The sequence below is a fragment of the Arctopsyche grandis genome, chromosome 13 (genome assembly GCF_051622035.1).
Source record: "Arctopsyche grandis isolate Sample6627 chromosome 13, ASM5162203v2, whole genome shotgun sequence".
Taxonomy (NCBI): domain Eukaryota; kingdom Metazoa; phylum Arthropoda; class Insecta; order Trichoptera; family Hydropsychidae; genus Arctopsyche; species Arctopsyche grandis.
In genome coordinates, this window is record NC_135367.1 from 1,602,292 (window position 1) to 1,619,391 (window position 17,100).

The window sequence follows — 17,100 nt, forward strand, 5'->3', positions numbered from 1 at the left end:
AATTTCAAATGATTTCGTGTAGCGACCTGCGTTGTTAGGTTAAAATAAACTAACAATTGAATAACTTCAAATGTGTTCGCTGCCTGCATTTTCCCGAAAAATGGGAACGAGAACGGGAACGCAACGGGAACGGGAATTGCATGCGTTATTGTGGCATTGCAACACGTGCCGGGTTCAGCTAGTTGATAATAAAAACGCTAATCATAGAAAGTAAACATTCCCCTTCCCAACAGCAAGATATTTTCAATATAATTTGCACCATTTTGATAGTGGTAGTCATCATAGTTACATACCTATTATAAGTGCAGAAAATTAAAAGAAATGTTGGATTAATCAAAATTACAAAAGTCGAACGATAGACATGACATCATATTTGACACTAAAGAAAGCAAAGTTTCCTCAAATAGAATCTAAATACTTATAATAGTAGAACACATGGAAAAAAATCGAGCCTTGGAGTGTTTACCTTATCTCGATTACTTCTTAACAGAAGATAGTCAAGAAGAAACGCTTCAAATCAACAAAAGCACACTCTGATAACGTCTTCCCTATTTCCTGTACACATTTTCCCTAAGGAAAAATAGCTCATTTAATCTAAAAATTTGCACATTTCAAATGATGACCTACATTTTTATGACATTATACCTGTATCCACACTGATTCTGACTGTTCTAGACTGTCCATAGCCAAACGTGCACAAGTGAAAGCAAAATATGAGCAAGGAGTTTTTTTTTTTAGGTAATTTATTAATGACATATATGACCCAGAACATCTTCTTCGGTGAATTTCCACAGTATAAAATACATATGTATAGTAGCAGTGAACTAAAAGTTTAATCCAACACTCACCCCTTCTCGAGTCTTCCTCTTCGAGGAGCCTCTCTATCCTTTCGAGCATCTTCGGCGACCAAATGGCCTTCATGTACTTGACCAACACTTTAACTGTCCTTTTCATCGGTTCAACACCTTTTCGTAGCCATTCCACATTATAATAATAATATTATCACTTTCGCGGGCCACTTTCGCTAGCACTGTCGATTTTCGCACGTCGTCGTCGCTGTCCAGCCGGCGTTCGTTTGCCAACTGTCGTCCTGTCGTCGACGCTCGGTCGCTTTAATTAAAACCGTAATGGTCAGGTTCAGCGGGTCAAAATGGTGCACATATTTGCTCGGAGCAGATGCCGAACCCAATTGCACTGGTTTACATGCGTTACAACGCATTGTGTGTATATCTAGTGGGTATATGGGGGGGAGGGGCGTTCGAAAAATTCCCGGAAAATGTAAAAGAAAGGACACCAAATTGAATTAGGGTGAAATCACACAGTGGTGAATTTGGCACGTGGGTTTTTTTTTTGGATAGTTTTAAACATATAGAAAAAAAGTGAGGTTCATGGCACACGTGCATGGGATAGTCCTTTCAAAACGACACATTCGACCTATGTCGTTGAAATTGTATGGTAGTATTTATCCTTGCTTGACAGTGATCTACATATACCAAAACGACCTATAAAATTGCGAACAACATATGTAGGATATTAATATAAAATGATTATAATTATGTATAATGAGGTGGCTCATGCCGAACAGTTGGTATTATGCACTGTATGTATTAATGTTAAGGTTGGTACTACCGAACCTTGTCCGGTAGCGACAGTAGTAGGAATCGCGCTTTGACGCGACCGGGTGCGTATGCGCATCGAGTACCTATTGTTCTAAATAAACGTATAAGATTGAATTGAGATCGCTTTTACTTGTCTCTCTCTCTCCTGCAATCCTCCCTGCTACCCAGCGGACTTCCTATACATATATAATTGTGAAATTGTATCCTGTATCGATCACTGTCAAGCAAGGATACAATTTTACCAAAAATGGTCCAAACGTTCGTTTTGATATAGATCACTGTCAAGCAAAGATAAATACTACCATACAATTTCAACGACATATGTAGGTCGAATGTGTCGTTTTGAAAGGACTAACCCATGCACGAATAAGGAATTGCAGATGAACGGTTTGAATAAAAAATAATAATTTATTATAATATTCAGTACAAGAGCTGATTACGGACTAACTTAATTGTAACAGGAATGGTTTATATATTCTTCTGTAAAAAAACGAATGTGTTGAAGACATGTGTCGTACAATTTCGGTTAGTCAGTGCGTGAGGTGTGGTACAAATCAATAGTGCTATTCATTAAATTAGGTGTGTCACAAATCAATGGTATTACTTATAAAATTAGGTGTGTCTTATCTCTACTGGTTAGTCGTTTTATTCTTAATATTAATTACACATCATGTGACAATGAAGGAGTCATAATGATAGTGTCATATAAGTGACGAATTTGTGATAGTTGAGTATAATGGTAGAGGGTTGTCCTCAGCCCTTAACTCATCCATGGGATAGTCTTTTCAAAACAATACATTCGACATATGTTGTTGAAATTGTATGGTAGTATTTATCCTTGCTTCAAATTTTGAAAACCAATCTACTACTATTTGTCAACACTATTTTAATATGATTTCAAAATTTATATAATCTGTAAATTTGTAGTTGTAAAGCTCTAGCCCCCCTCCGTTAAAATTGTTCATCAGATTCTAGAGTCTAATTGAACAATTCTAGATTCTAGAACATCAAGGAGGGGGAGTATGTAGTATAGGTGAAATAAGGCGCAGACACACAAAGTGGAGCGTAGTATGTTTTTTTTATTTAGATACTTTTGCCCGTGTAAAAAATTCTAGCTCACCCAATATATGCTATCGCAATCCAGGTCAAAACTCTCACCCTGGAATGCTTTCGGTGACATTTTATCCTTGTATTGACATTGTGACAGTGATTGATAACGGCGATTCTCATATTTGAAGGAATATTGGAAAAACCTGTTGAAATAATAAGATCGTAAAAATTAATAATGACATGAAGAAGCGCCCATTCACAACTGAAGTCTACCTAGGGATGCCGTGCCGTACGATTCAGTATATTTGCGCATATACTCTTAACTTTTCACTATTCTTTACAGCATGCATACTTTCTTCAGAAACAGAAATTGACGGTTTCCCAACGCTTTCGGCTTTCTTAAGAGGGCTATACACCCGAAACCTTAATTTTGTTACCGTTCCTTTCTTCGATATATATATTGAGTGTATGTATATATTGAGTGAATGCGACAATATATATCAATATATATATATTGAGTGAATGCGACAGTTGCGCTTCGACCAGATAAAACGTATTTTAAATTGACAAAATCGAGGTTTCGTATTCTACTATTTTCACCTCCAAAACTGGACCAATTTAAAAAAAAAATCATCATCGGTATGAGAAAGATACTTTCTGTGCATCTATCGGCGTATTTTTTTTAAAATCGACCGTTAAATAAGCACGCTGGACCCGTTTTGTGGGTGTAAAAAAGAGGCGATTTTATAGATGTTTGGCGGCTCCTATATCCTATAAAAAATAATTAATCAAAAAAATAAAACGATAGATGCACCCCAATGGTGGATATCCATAGCATATTAAAAAATAATTTCTCTAGTGCCATAATTGAGGAAGGGAGAAGTATAGTACGTTTGTATGGACAAGGTGCTGCTGTCCAGCCCTCTTAACTCTCATTTATCAACAATTTAGCTATTCTTTGAGATTGGCTTTCTATTAATAATCCTTATTATTAATACAAGGTTTTTACCAGCATAATACTATGTAATTTCAAACTAACATAACAATAGACGTAAGTCTCGTTGTGAATACATGATAAAGTAGTTTACTTTCCGGTAACTTTGTGAACGTCTTACGTACATGTGGTGAAATTTCCTATGAAGCAACGCGACTTCTGTCGGCAAATTTATAGTCTGGGTCGTGTGAAATGACAGATTGATTTTTTTTTTATATGTGTATATACATATGTATATATATTTTTGTAGACTGTGTCTCATCGACCGGTTGGTTTGTGGTCTGTGATAAATTGTGCAAAGCGTGACTGCTTGAACTCTCGACCGGTTCGCGTCGATCTCTCGTCATCCACGTTTCGTCCTCAAATCTCTTCTGTGTAATTTATTATTTCGCATCTGTGGTAATTAATCGCTATGTTGCAGCTAGTGTGTACTTCTTTTTCTCCTCTCCGGTGTGAGAAATGGTGAAAGGAACAATGTAAAAACTCGGGCTAATGCCATACAAATGTCAGAATTCAATTCGACGCAAAGAGACGTGCTTCAGTCTCTTCTAACAGGTATTGATCATCTGAAAGTGGCGTACTTGCTTTTGAGAGTGTATTTTCACTTTTTGACACACATTGTAGTTCGATGTATGGAAAGATACTGTTTGATGATTTCTCGTCGCCTTCAGAAGGTCACGTAAACGAAAGATAAAATCGATCAATCATCGTATACTCCGTTACTGTTACATGCAAATATGAAAATATATGTAGGTATGATGGGAAGAATAAAGAAAAATAAAGAATAGGTATAAAATCCAAGTTCACCTGGTCAAAAAAGTAGTACGTGCAAAGTTCTGGGTAAGACGTTCTACTGAGAAGCCAAGAACGACATGGAACTTTCTGGCTATAAGACTGTACATATGTACAGTCTTATTGCCAGAAAAGAAGATAGTGTGTGGAACAAAGTTCAAGAATAATACTGAAACTCTTGTCTCAAGGGATTAAAGAAATGTGAGATGTGAAAGACTGACCCAATCAGCATTATCAATATGTATTTCAAATGCATACTATAATTCAATCTCCAAGACTGTCCCAATCAGCATAATCAATATGTATTTCAAATGCCAATACTCCAATCTCCACCTGGGCGATTGCAAATCAAATTACATTAACCGGTAAACAATTAATAATTTCTTCCATAACCGGCTTACCGGTTAATACCAAGAATGCATTTAGACAGAGGATACTCTCTCGTGTTCCCATGTTACATTATTAAATTTAAGAACTCGGCCTTAACCCTTTGAGTGCTGACGTCTTTTCTGTTGAATGCCCCCTACGCTGAAAATTTCCAACTAGAATGATTTTGAAATCCAATAGAAAGCAGGTATAAAAATTGAAGTGAATCCGAACAACCCCTAGATAACTACCGCCGAGTTTTTAGACTCTCTAATATATCTTGCAAAAAATATAAAATAAAAAAAATAAGTCTATTAATGAAAGTATTTTTCCAAAACTAATTCCATCTACTTTATTGTTGTTAAAATCTAATGCTCATAATCTACTAAATGCCAAGCTACAATCTAAAATACTCAGCAGTTAGGAATTTCCTTCGGGAAATTCTACTATGGTTATAAATTCAGAAATTCCGGTGTAAACCAGTCTTAACCTTTCCACCGCGTACGACTACTATACATGTCCTAGCGAACATGCCCTCAGCGCGCGAGACACGCATAGATGTCTTGGAAGTTCCAACCTGTATAAGAGCCGTCTATTGTGTTAAAATTTTATAACTTGGTTGAAAATATTACTAAATGTATACTTTACCAAATTCAATAGATGGCAATAGTCAACAAAAAAATATAGGTTGTAAAATTCAAAAAAATATTACAACCTATATTTATAGTCGAAAACGCGATAACAAAATCAGTCGCGTACAGGGCATGTTCGCTAAATTTGGTGACGCGGGCAAAGGGTTAATAAACGACAAATGAATGACATGGATTACACGATCCATGTTCAATGCATTTTTTTTTCAATGCTACCTGGAAAAGCTTAGCGGGTACTAAGTTGTTTACTTTGTACATGCTCAAGACACAACGCCTATCGGCGTTTTTCAGGCCCATGGACTTATTGGCAAAACGCCGATCGGCGTTGGTCAGCATTCAAAGAGTTAACAGACACATAAATTTAGTCAATTACTTCTTCAAATTTATGACTATGACTATATGTAAAACAACTAGTTGATTGACTGATTAGGCTGTATATTTATATACGTGAATACTTTCGCTGTGCATCATTGTTGGCTGTCAGTATTCGTTCTGCACATTGTTTAGCATTTTTCACAGATTGGTCACTTGTGGAATACAAACAATGTATTAAAAATCAAAACAAGACAGTTCTTATGGAACTATGACTTCTGCTTGTTTTTGATCTTTAACACTATCAATCGGCTACTATGTATTTAACTAGCCTTTGCTAACAAATCTTATGGGTCTACAATTGATGATGACAGTTTGAACAACTTCCAAGCTGTGATTGTTTTCAGGTTAACACATACATATGTACCTCCGACCTGGTCAACGCACCAAGTCTTCACGTTACGATGTCGATTGATGGTGAATTTTCATTTCGCTTTAAAGATTTGATCTTTTGACCCACGTTGCTTGTTTTTTCTTGTTTTCGATCGTCATTATCTTGATGCGACCGTTTGAGGAAGCGGTAATGGTTCACGTCCCGTCGTCTCTGTTCCAAAACACTTATCCCAAATGTGTATGCGACTCGCGTGCGCAAGTCAATTGCTCGGGACGTTCAGCTCGACCTCATCTCCTTCTTCTTCTTCTCTTTCTAGACATGTAAATCACATTAAACAAACGTGGTACGCTTTGTTTTGACCGTGGAATTGATTTCGTACAATGATGCTTCCTAGTTAGACTGCGGACAAGTGTTTTGACTATTCGATTTGTATTCGCGGTAGGGCTTCCAAGCCGGCTTAAACCGAGACCGAAAACCCGGATTTTTGACCATTTTTCAAAAAACCGAAAACGGGCTTTTTTGGCTCGATCTACCGGCTTTTCAACAATTATGAATTTCAAATTTCTATGAAAGATAAAAAAAAATGTGTATTGGATCCAAAATTTCTTAGGAAAAAAGTACAGAATAGCGTTGGCTTTGAAATATACATAGTTTAAGGTATATGTATGTACATATGCACATGGACAAAGACCAGGTCATAAACCACAAATTGGCAAAATTGGGTTTACCATAATTTGTGGTTTTTGTGCGTTCTTCTTCTAGATAGTAGCTTATTTAAATCATTTAATTATTTATTTTTGCATATTCGGGATCTGCCATTTTACGGATGAGATAATAATAATATATGTACATATACATATACAATACATAAAAAAGATGGTGCTGGAGACGGATGCTCAGATAGCGAAAAGAACCAATGCTTCCAATCATAACCAGCGTGTACCAGCAGAATTGACTAATTGACCAATGTTAGCATATAATGCTTTGAACAAAGTGATCACGGGTTTAAATCCCACTAGTTTCTACTGCTCAGACCTTGGTTTTAGGGGGGGGGGGCTGGGTCGGCCGGCGCCCGAGGGCGCCAAGTAAGTTAGGGTGCCACTTAATGCGCCGAAGGCGATTCAAAATTTAAAATTAAATCGCCTAAGGCGCTACAAAATTTTAGATCAAAGCGCTAAAAGCGCCTCTACGTTCTAAGTTCAAACATTTGTATTTATTTATTTTTAACTCCACAAGTGGGGTTGGTCAAATTTGTTAACAACTTTTCTGCCGGTCCCAAGTCCGGAAAAAGGAGGATGATAACCCATTTTTTAATATTTTTTCTAGGGGCGCTTAGAAAAAAAAATTCCGAGGACACCATAGGTTGTAAAGCACTGACTTCAGGTCGACCGTTTCCTATCACAATTTCCCAATTTATCCGATTTTCATTGAAATGGTTCCAACGAATTGGCAACCTTTACCCATTTCTCGCAATTTTCGAGTTTTCAGCATTTTCAATTTCGCTGATTCGCTGATTGAAAATACTGCAAAATGCAAACATAAATGTTTTCAAAAATTAAGAGTTTTTCAGCATCTCAAAATTTGACGATTTATATGTAGAAAAAAATGCTCCGAAAATGTATGTTTATCAAAATTTGTCAAAACTAAATATATCCATATATGTATGTACGTGTTGTATATTGATCGCATTGGGGTTTACCTGTTAGGCTTCGTGGTATACATATATATAAAAACGGACGCGATGTATGTGGGTATGTTTGTGACGGACCGTGGAGATACAGCCAATCAGAGTCAAGTGGCCGACAAGACGTGGGGAAGCGTAGTAGCGGGGAAGTGGGGGAGCATCATGTGACGTCAGGCCGATCGATGACAGGCATGTGTGACGTCAGGCCGAGCGATGGATGACACATACACACATCCTCGAAACACAAACACACATTCATTCAATCATTTCGAACGGGTTGGATCGGTAAGCGTGTAGTGCGCGCACTCATTACGATTAATAATACGTGCGCGCGCGCGCCTATAAATTACCTTACATTATTTATAACATATAACTTTTTTTATTCGTGTATCAATTCCTTTCCAAACCAACCCGTTGAAACACTAATTTAAAAATAAAATAAATAAAACACTTAAGACAGAATAGGTGATGTATTTAAAATATTCACCCTTATCGTATCATATTTTAAAAAATCCATGTCAAAAAGATTCGAACCTTAAGTCGTCATTTATCGTCATGATTGCTAAAAAGAAAAATACGATGCAAAAAATCGTGCAATAATTCACATAGTGCGGTTGTATTTAATTGCATTGTTGCATTGTTTCTGAAATTTTACATTGTCATGTTTATTTTTCTAAGTGCAAATTATCTATGCAAATCGTGTCGATGGATTATAACCAGATTTTTCATGTATTTGATAATTAGCTTTGATATTGTGTATTTTTATTAAAATGTTTCTTTTTTCTTTTGAACTTGCAGATCCGTGCATTTACATTCTTCGATTTGCCAATCAGTTGGATTTCGGTGATAAAACGCAAGAGATCTCAACTACTGCTCTCCGGCTGGTGCAGAGGATGAAGAGGGATTCTTTACATTCCGGAAGAAGGCCGTCTGGCTTGTGCGGAGCAGGTGGTGTATAATATTATTTTGATAAATTTGCCATTGCTTATATGTATGTGTTGTTTATAGTCGTATTTTATTTATTTACAGCTCTATTGCTTGCTAGTCGTTTACATGAAATGAACAGAGAGCCCGCTGATTTGGTTCGTATCGTAAAAGTTCATGAGTCGACTCTGAGAAAGAGGCTTGTGGAGTTCGGTGATACTCCATCGGGTGCACTTACACTTGATGAGTTTCTTACTGTGGATTTGGAAGAGGAACAGGATCCACCTGCATTCATTGCTGCTAGGAAAAAGGATAAGGAACGGTTGAAGAAGGTTTGTGTGTGTTGAATATATAAATAAGTAGTTATGTATATTATATATGTATATTATAAACTATTTTTGATTCGTACAGTTCAATGAGAAGGATGGAGAAGTAGCTCTTACCCAGTTGCAAAAGGAAATAGAATGTCAACTTGAAAAGGACCACAAGAAGAAAACTAAACATGTTCCAAGTACTCCCAAATCAAGTGAGATAATTATTTCCCGCTCATTCATTAATCTATTCATCGATTTTGGTGTTCTTAATAATGTTTACTTTTGTTTATAGTATCTGGTTGCGATGAAAGCGCTGTAGAAAATGCTGACCTTGATATGTTTGTACTTCAAACTACCTGTGAAGCTGTGAATAATTCTTTAAACGAAGACGATCCTGATGATCCTATTATTATGAATTCAGCGGGACTGGGTATGCAAAAAACACTTTGAAAAATAAGATTTGTAACGAACGGTTTTACGCGCGCTTATCTGATCTCGCGATGGGAGGTCCAGAGGGCGTTTATGTCGTTCTTCTTCCAAGGGTCGGGTTATATGGAAACGTGGACTAACCTTGGGATATATATATATATATATATATATATATATATATATATATATATATATATATATATATATATATATATATATAGTCGGGGAGGATCCTGACTGCAACTCGTCTCGTTGATAGCCGCTTCCTCGTGGTTGAGAGCTGGCTCTGCGGTCCTCTGGTCGGTCGGTCCTCTCACGGCAGATGTTTCTCCGGAAACGGCGTGAGGAATACAGGGGACGTTGTGCTGGAACTCAGGGGAGGGAGTGATGCTACACTCGACCTCACAGCGGTTCTTCAGCAAGATAGTGAATCTCTGGGCCCCGTCTCCCCCTGGAGACGTGCACAGGAGAGATCTTTCTTCGTCGGTCGATGGCGGGTGAGAGAGGCTCGCCCTACATGCGCGCGCGCCTATAAGGCTTTTTCCGGTGTGGCCACTCGAAATAAAGGGCGAGTGTTGCCCTATGGGACGATGGGGAGAACGTCGCGTTACAGATTCATATAAGAATTCGCTTTGTCTAAAGAATGAAGTTTTTTATCGCTGTGTTTTGCCAGACTTCGAACGCCAAAATGTTGCATATGAAACAACTTATGCTTAATATAATGAGGGCAGATACTGAAATGGCAATGGGTAGGTCATATGACTAGATGATTGGTTGAAAGGTAGACAATAATACTCATTTGGTAACCAAAGGTGTATTTAAAGTAAGAAAAGTAAGATGAATGTTTCTCAGAACAGAGAAGAATGGAAGAGTGGTGGAGACGCCTTTATTTATTTATTTATTGAAAAATCAACAGGCCTCAGATGTAGAAATTCATAAAAATAAAGAATAAATGTGGTAGAGAATCCTCACAGATGACGCTGTTCAGGACCATGGTTAGGATGAGGTGGTTGAGATGAAGACCAAACGCGTGAATTTTCAGTCATGTTGTCTATTAAGATGATACGTGCGGAGGCTTAGCGACCAACCGCGCGGAGCAAAGGTCCAACTGCGACTAACCGTTACATCTCTACCCCTTTTCATCCCCTTCTCACAATCAGTCGTAACATACTCTTTCTCAGCCATAGCCCATACATCGGCCTTTCGTTCAATTCCAACCCTACATAAATATAACAAAATAACATCTGAGCCCAATTATACATAGATTTTTATAAAATACATAATATATTTAGTACATATTGACATAAAGTGGATAATATAATTGGATAAAGAATATATAATAGAAATAGAAATGGATCAATCAATCAAGACTCTCCTGATGGCAGTCCTGAATTGATGTAAGGAAATACCGAATAGATCAAACTCATTCAGCTCCCCGTTAAGCATACGATAAATAAGCTGTAGATAGGAATATTTTAGGGAATTGGTTTTGAAAGGATTAAGTGAAAAGAGTGCAACGTGTCTAGAATACCTAACTGCGATCCTGAAACCAGGCTTACTCAGTAAATCGGAAAAATCAAGGAAACCATTTAGGAGCTTAAAAAAGAATGTAGCATCCCATTGAGTCGTCGCCTGACAAAAAGATTGTTAACCCTTTGGCTGCTACGAGGTTTTTCAATGTCCAAGCGAAAAATGCTAACATTTGTAATTATTTTGAAAAAAAAAAAATATAATATTTTTTTTTACATACTTACTTCGCCGAACACTCGTAATTTTTATAATACTTTATATACATTTTTAAGAAGCAGTCGTGGACTAGTGCTCTCTCTTTCTGTCTTGCTTTTACATGCGTGCGTGCGAAAGAGATACCTACATATATACACTAAATAAGTTTTGACGATTGTTTTCCGAGGCTTTATTCTTTTCAATAATCTATTTTTAGATATCGATGTATCCTTACAACATGCGATATATTCGAAACAGGTAGCGGTCTCTCTCTCTTTCTTTCTTGGTTTTAATTGTGTACGTGTGAGCGAGACACACAAGGATGCGAAGTTTCTAATAATCAAATAATTTTTCAACATGTATCATAAACATTTTGTATGCATTTCAGTTGCATTTGATTGATTGCATGAATTCGTGACGTCTCGTGACCTATATAATTGAAAGCGGATTTCTATTGTTTTTTGCCATTTATTTTAACTCTGCAAAATGATATCGGACAGTGAAAGTGATGAAAGCGAAATAATAGCTCCTCGCCGAGGAACTCGACAAATCAGCAGCTCTACTGATTCTGAAAATGAATTTATCGACAATAATCAATTCCCAAGTAATAACTCCTTATATGACATTGACAACGAACCCGAAATTTACTTTGATGATGAACCCGAAATTGAAGAGCTTTTATTTAAAAAATTGATAAATATTTATAAAGCTTGATTGAAAAATAAATATAAATACGTATATAAAAAAAATGTTTCGTGCCACTGATGCGCTGGTGGCTCAAAGAAAGTATTGAAATACGACAATTAATGACGTCAACAACGATCGTCGTAGCAATCTTCGCCGATTTCAAAACAACGATTTATCGTTGTTGTAGCAGTCAAAGGGTTAAAGGATAGGATTTTTAAAATATCGGGAACAGTAGTATGGGCGTAGGTAGGAAACCCAGCAGTTGATGGGGAAGGATGATGATGAAATGGGTTTTATTTATTTATTTTTAATTTTTAATTTATACCAGGAACCCCAGTGCGCCTTCTTCACCAGAAACATTGTACATTTGATACAAGTATTATTAGTATTATACAAAGTTCAGTCATATTAATTAACATCCACAGAGACAAATAAATAAATAAATTTTACAGCATTTTATACAATTCAGCGAATTTCGATATACCTATATATGGTATGATTTTATTTAGTTCATTTTTGTTTCTCTTTGGAAGACTGAACGAACACTTACTTCAAAAGTGTCAAAAATTTTACTTAGCAACTTAAAAATATCAACTATTGAATTCTAATTTAATAGCTATTGGATTTATACAAATAATCATTTGAAATATTATGAATTCAAGTAATATATAAGAAGAAATTTCATCCAAGTCACTATTACGTTAAAAAAATTGGAAATCTGTTGTTCCAAAATTGGGATGACACTGATGGTAAGGTTGCCAATTTATTGGCACCGTTTCAATGAAAATCAGATAAATTAGCAAGCTTTGATAGGAAACGATCGACCTGGAGTCCCAAATCGAACGTCATTGGGATTTGAACCCGTGACCACTTTACTGAAAGCATTTATGCTGACCACTAGTCTATTCTGTTGGTTTTATATATTGTCTTTGCAAATTTCAGGTCCAGATTTAGAGAGTATGGGAGTGATCGATCAAATGAGCATTCCAAATGTCTCGAATATCTTGGGTACGAGCATAGATATATCAAAGCCTTCAGAAAACTCTGAAGCTAACGTCGTAGGAGAATCACTCGATGATATTGACGATGATGAAATAAATTCTATAATAATGACTCCTCGTGAAGCCTTGTACAAAACGCACCTTTGGCACAAATTAAACGCTCCGTATTTGAAAGAACAAAAATGTCAGTATTTATGCAGTAAAATTATTCATAAATAGTCCGATGTGTATATTTTTATTCTATTGTTTTTATTTTTTAGTAAAAGCAGCAGTGTTAGCAAAAGAAAAAGAGGAAGGAAAACCTGAACGAAAGAAGAGAAAGGTAGGACCAAAGAGGAAAGGAGCCATAGGACCTTCATCATCGGCAGGTGAAGCGATAGAGAAAATGTTGCAAGAGAAGAAAATCAGTACCAAAATCAATTACGACATTTTAATGAGTCTCAATAAAGTGGCAGTAAAAGAAGATGCCAATACTGCACCTACTAATCAACCTATAATACCATCATCTCCGATTATCCCAGAATCTCCCAGTAGAAAGTATGAATGATACACTTTTTATGATTAATCATAACTCTTTATGATAAACACAACGCATGATTAAACATACAAACATTGTTACAGGAGAAAGACATCCTTCGACCTTGCCAACAAACCCACCATACTCTCATCTCCGTTGAAGGCTTACAATGCAAGTAGAAGAAACAGAAACGCAAAACTATCAGGACCAGTTGGCTTACCCGTCATGCAATCACCGCAGACTCCGGCCTCTGTAATCAACGAACCGCAAACACCAAAACAAATCATCAATGCCGACGATGATGCAGGTAAACTTATTACAATTGAATTGTATACAAAAGAATATTAATATCCGCATGAAGCAAATTACTCTCTTATGATTTAAAAAGTGCAAAAAGCATTTCTTCGTTTTCTCTATAAGAAAGAGTATGGTTACTACCCATATCTCTACCCTACTCCTTTCCTTTTGGGCATGCTTGGGTATAATTCCCTTGGACTTCGAAGGAACTTCTCATTAATTCGTTTCGTTGTCCAGCTACTGCGTGGTAATACGTCATGTCCGTTGTTGCTGGAACAGTTGGGACTTTATGTCCCTAATAATTATGTATGTGCGTGGTAGACATCATCATTTGATGGTTGTACCTCCTGCTCGCACAGTTCTTTTTCGAATGCCTCCTATTCCAAGAGCTATTCGACTTCTCAATGAAATCGTTGCTGCCATGCCTGAATGTGATATTTTCCACCAAAGTGAGCGTAGATTATCGGATATTATTTTAACATATTTATCTGGTAACCTACGCTCATCATTATTCTCTTAATTTGAATGTGATGTATGTATGTGTGGAATATTTAATCTACTCTCTTCTATTTTGGCCTCGCAGGGATGTTTTGTATTTGTAGCTTGTTCTTATTTATCGGAACAGGCTGCAGGTGCGAGACATTTCCTTCTTTGTATTTTTACTTATTATAATTTTAATTATTACTATAAAGTTTTTTATGATTGTGTTAAATGCTGTATTATTTTTTACTTTTCTTTTTGTTCTATCTATTAATTTTTTTTATTTTTTATTTTCTCCCTCTTATTTTATTATGTAGGCCATTGTGGCGCATTAGGTTCTTACTGTAATGCCACAATGGTCCAAAACGTTAAATAAATAATATTTTAATGTTATTTTGCAGAATCTGAATATTACGAAGAGGACACTGATGTACAAGATAAAAATCCAGCCGGTGAAATGGAATCTATATCACAGTTGCTCAGATCGCAAGATGAAGATGAAGATTATGTTTTCGATGAATATTAAATGTATTTTACTCTCGCGCATCCTATTTATTATTAGGTTATTATATTTTTAAGTATCGGTGGACGTTTTTAATTCATTTTATATTATACATGTTCCTTCGTGGCTTACCGCCAAATTTGTATCAAGCGATGTATTCATATTCATATCGGGTAATAGTTTGTGATATTATACTGTAATCTTGTACGTATTAAGTTTTAGAAATATAATATAATATATTTGTAATATGTTTATTATGCGAGTCCGAATATTGTAATTTACCTACTGTGTTGTAATAGGTATTGAAATCGTAATAAACATATCTTACATTACAAAGTGTTTTTTTTTTTTTTTTATTTCAATACAAAGGTTTGGATGATTTTTTTCGCGATTTTAATATACATGTGTATTATTAAAGTCAAAGCTACGATCAGAACTGTTCAAGCAGAATGGTGCTTTTATACAAATTGTTTTTTCAATAGATGTCTCTGTAAAAGACTCGTAACTTTTAATATAACATGTTTTCAATTATGTACAAAGATTAACAATTTAATATTAATAATAAAAAAAATATTATTAATATAAATAATAAAATATTTTGTCTTTATTTATGCACAACTTTTAAGGAATTGAAAAAATAAATCTTTCAAATATTAAAAACATCATTCAGTTGTTTTTAGTGTCTTTTTTTTTTAAATTTCCAATTTTATATAAAAATATTGGTAATACATTAAATAATACCATAAAACTTTTTATTTAAGCTTTTTCAACCATTCTCCTCTCTCCCCCTACGAATATAGCCAATTGTGTTGAAAATCAAGACGTTTTATATTCTTTAATTTTGTAATTAAGAACTAAAATGCTGATCATTTTGGCCAAATATTGACCATTTCGTAATTTTTTTACTATTTTGTAAAATACTGGCTTCAGTTGATGAAACTATTGATCAAATTATTTTTTTGTAATTAAAATATAATAAAAAATTTTACGTGAATTAATTGTCTTATCATTTTACACGATGTAATAAATTTCACTATTATCTAAATCGGGTATTTATTATTTAATTAGTTATATATATATAACATCTTATAATACAGTTGACACAATGACGACATCTTATAATACAATTATTCGCAATATTTATTTGAAATTTAGATAACATGAATTTTTAATTCATATTGAAAAGTTTGATTAACACCATCGAATCGAATCGAAACTATTGAAAATGAAGCAAAAAACAAACGTTTTATTTTTAAAATAAAATTAATATGTAAAAATTGCATATGGCGCACATTTAATTTCAATGAATAATATGCACACATGTGTTCATCGCACGTCTCATATATTATCATAGATAAATTCATGCAAATAATATTATATACATAAGATATTTTAGGAGACCATTGAACAGCACTGGATGTAGCTGGCTGTGGTCCTCGACAAGTACGAACTTGCGCGGATCCTCGAAAGAAATGGCCCATTCAGTTTTAAGCTAGACGCCTACGGAAGCGGAGCATATAACTAGATTCCTTATAAAACAATGTTATTTATAACAACCTATAATAATTACAATAATCATCGATAAATTTTCATAATTATATCGTCATCAGAACCCACGTAGCGCCAATTATTGCGTTACCGTTAATTTGCGAGCGATTCCTTTGTGATAATTTTTTAAAACAACATGTCACTGTTTTCTGACTCACAGGTCATCGATAATAAACGCGAATTGTTTTAAAATATCAGTTTTGTACATTTAATTGTGTAAAAATAAAAATAAAACAGTCTCGCATTCTATTGCATCATCTACATACAAGAATTAGAATTTTGCTTTTAAATAGTGAACCTTTAATCAAATTAATAATCTATAAAATTAATAATCGATTGCTAAAAAATAAAACGGCATAAATCATTTGAATTTGTTTAATTAAAATGTGTTTTTCGCTTGTTTTTTAGTTGAACGTCGGTCGGCCATCTTGTCTGCACATGTCACCGTTTTTCGCTGATAAAATAAAATACTTCCTGCGCGAGTTTAATAATCGACGAATTTTATCCGTAATTGATTTAATTAAATTGTATGAATTTGCACAAAGATAAAAAGCCCAAAGTGATAAAACGCAAAATGAGTTGCGGTGTGACTTATCGTTTATATACAATCACTGTGAATGAATATGAATATAATGTTGTGACGGCACCGAAACGTTTAAAACAGTGAGTATTTTTTGAAGGTTTATATCAATTTTATTTCCATGTTATGTCAGTTATGGTCTTTCACATTCGTCCTTACAATCATTTTTTATTTAATTGTCTTTTTTGATTCGATTTGAAACGCTGTGTGCATGTACAAAGTACATACATAATTG

The 17,100-nt window shown here is 35.1% G+C and overlaps 1 protein-coding gene across 1 annotated transcript in view; it reads left to right on the forward strand.

Moving 5' to 3' along the window:
* Window positions 1-15,070, forward strand: part of Brf (Brf RNA polymerase III subunit) — a 73,322-nt gene extending 58,252 nt beyond the window's left edge. The window contains exons 5-12 of the mRNA XM_077443763.1: window positions 8,660-8,809; window positions 8,891-9,117; window positions 9,197-9,311; window positions 9,392-9,529; window positions 12,883-13,125; window positions 13,202-13,478; window positions 13,563-13,765; window positions 14,637-15,070. Coding sequence (XP_077299889.1) covers window positions 8,660-8,809; window positions 8,891-9,117; window positions 9,197-9,311; window positions 9,392-9,529; window positions 12,883-13,125; window positions 13,202-13,478; window positions 13,563-13,765; window positions 14,637-14,761 — 1,478 coding nt within the window. The 3' untranslated portion in view covers window positions 14,762-15,070. The remainder of the gene's footprint in view (window positions 1-8,659; window positions 8,810-8,890; window positions 9,118-9,196; window positions 9,312-9,391; window positions 9,530-12,882; window positions 13,126-13,201; window positions 13,479-13,562; window positions 13,766-14,636) is intronic.
* Window positions 15,071-17,100: the final 2,030 nt, after the last annotated feature.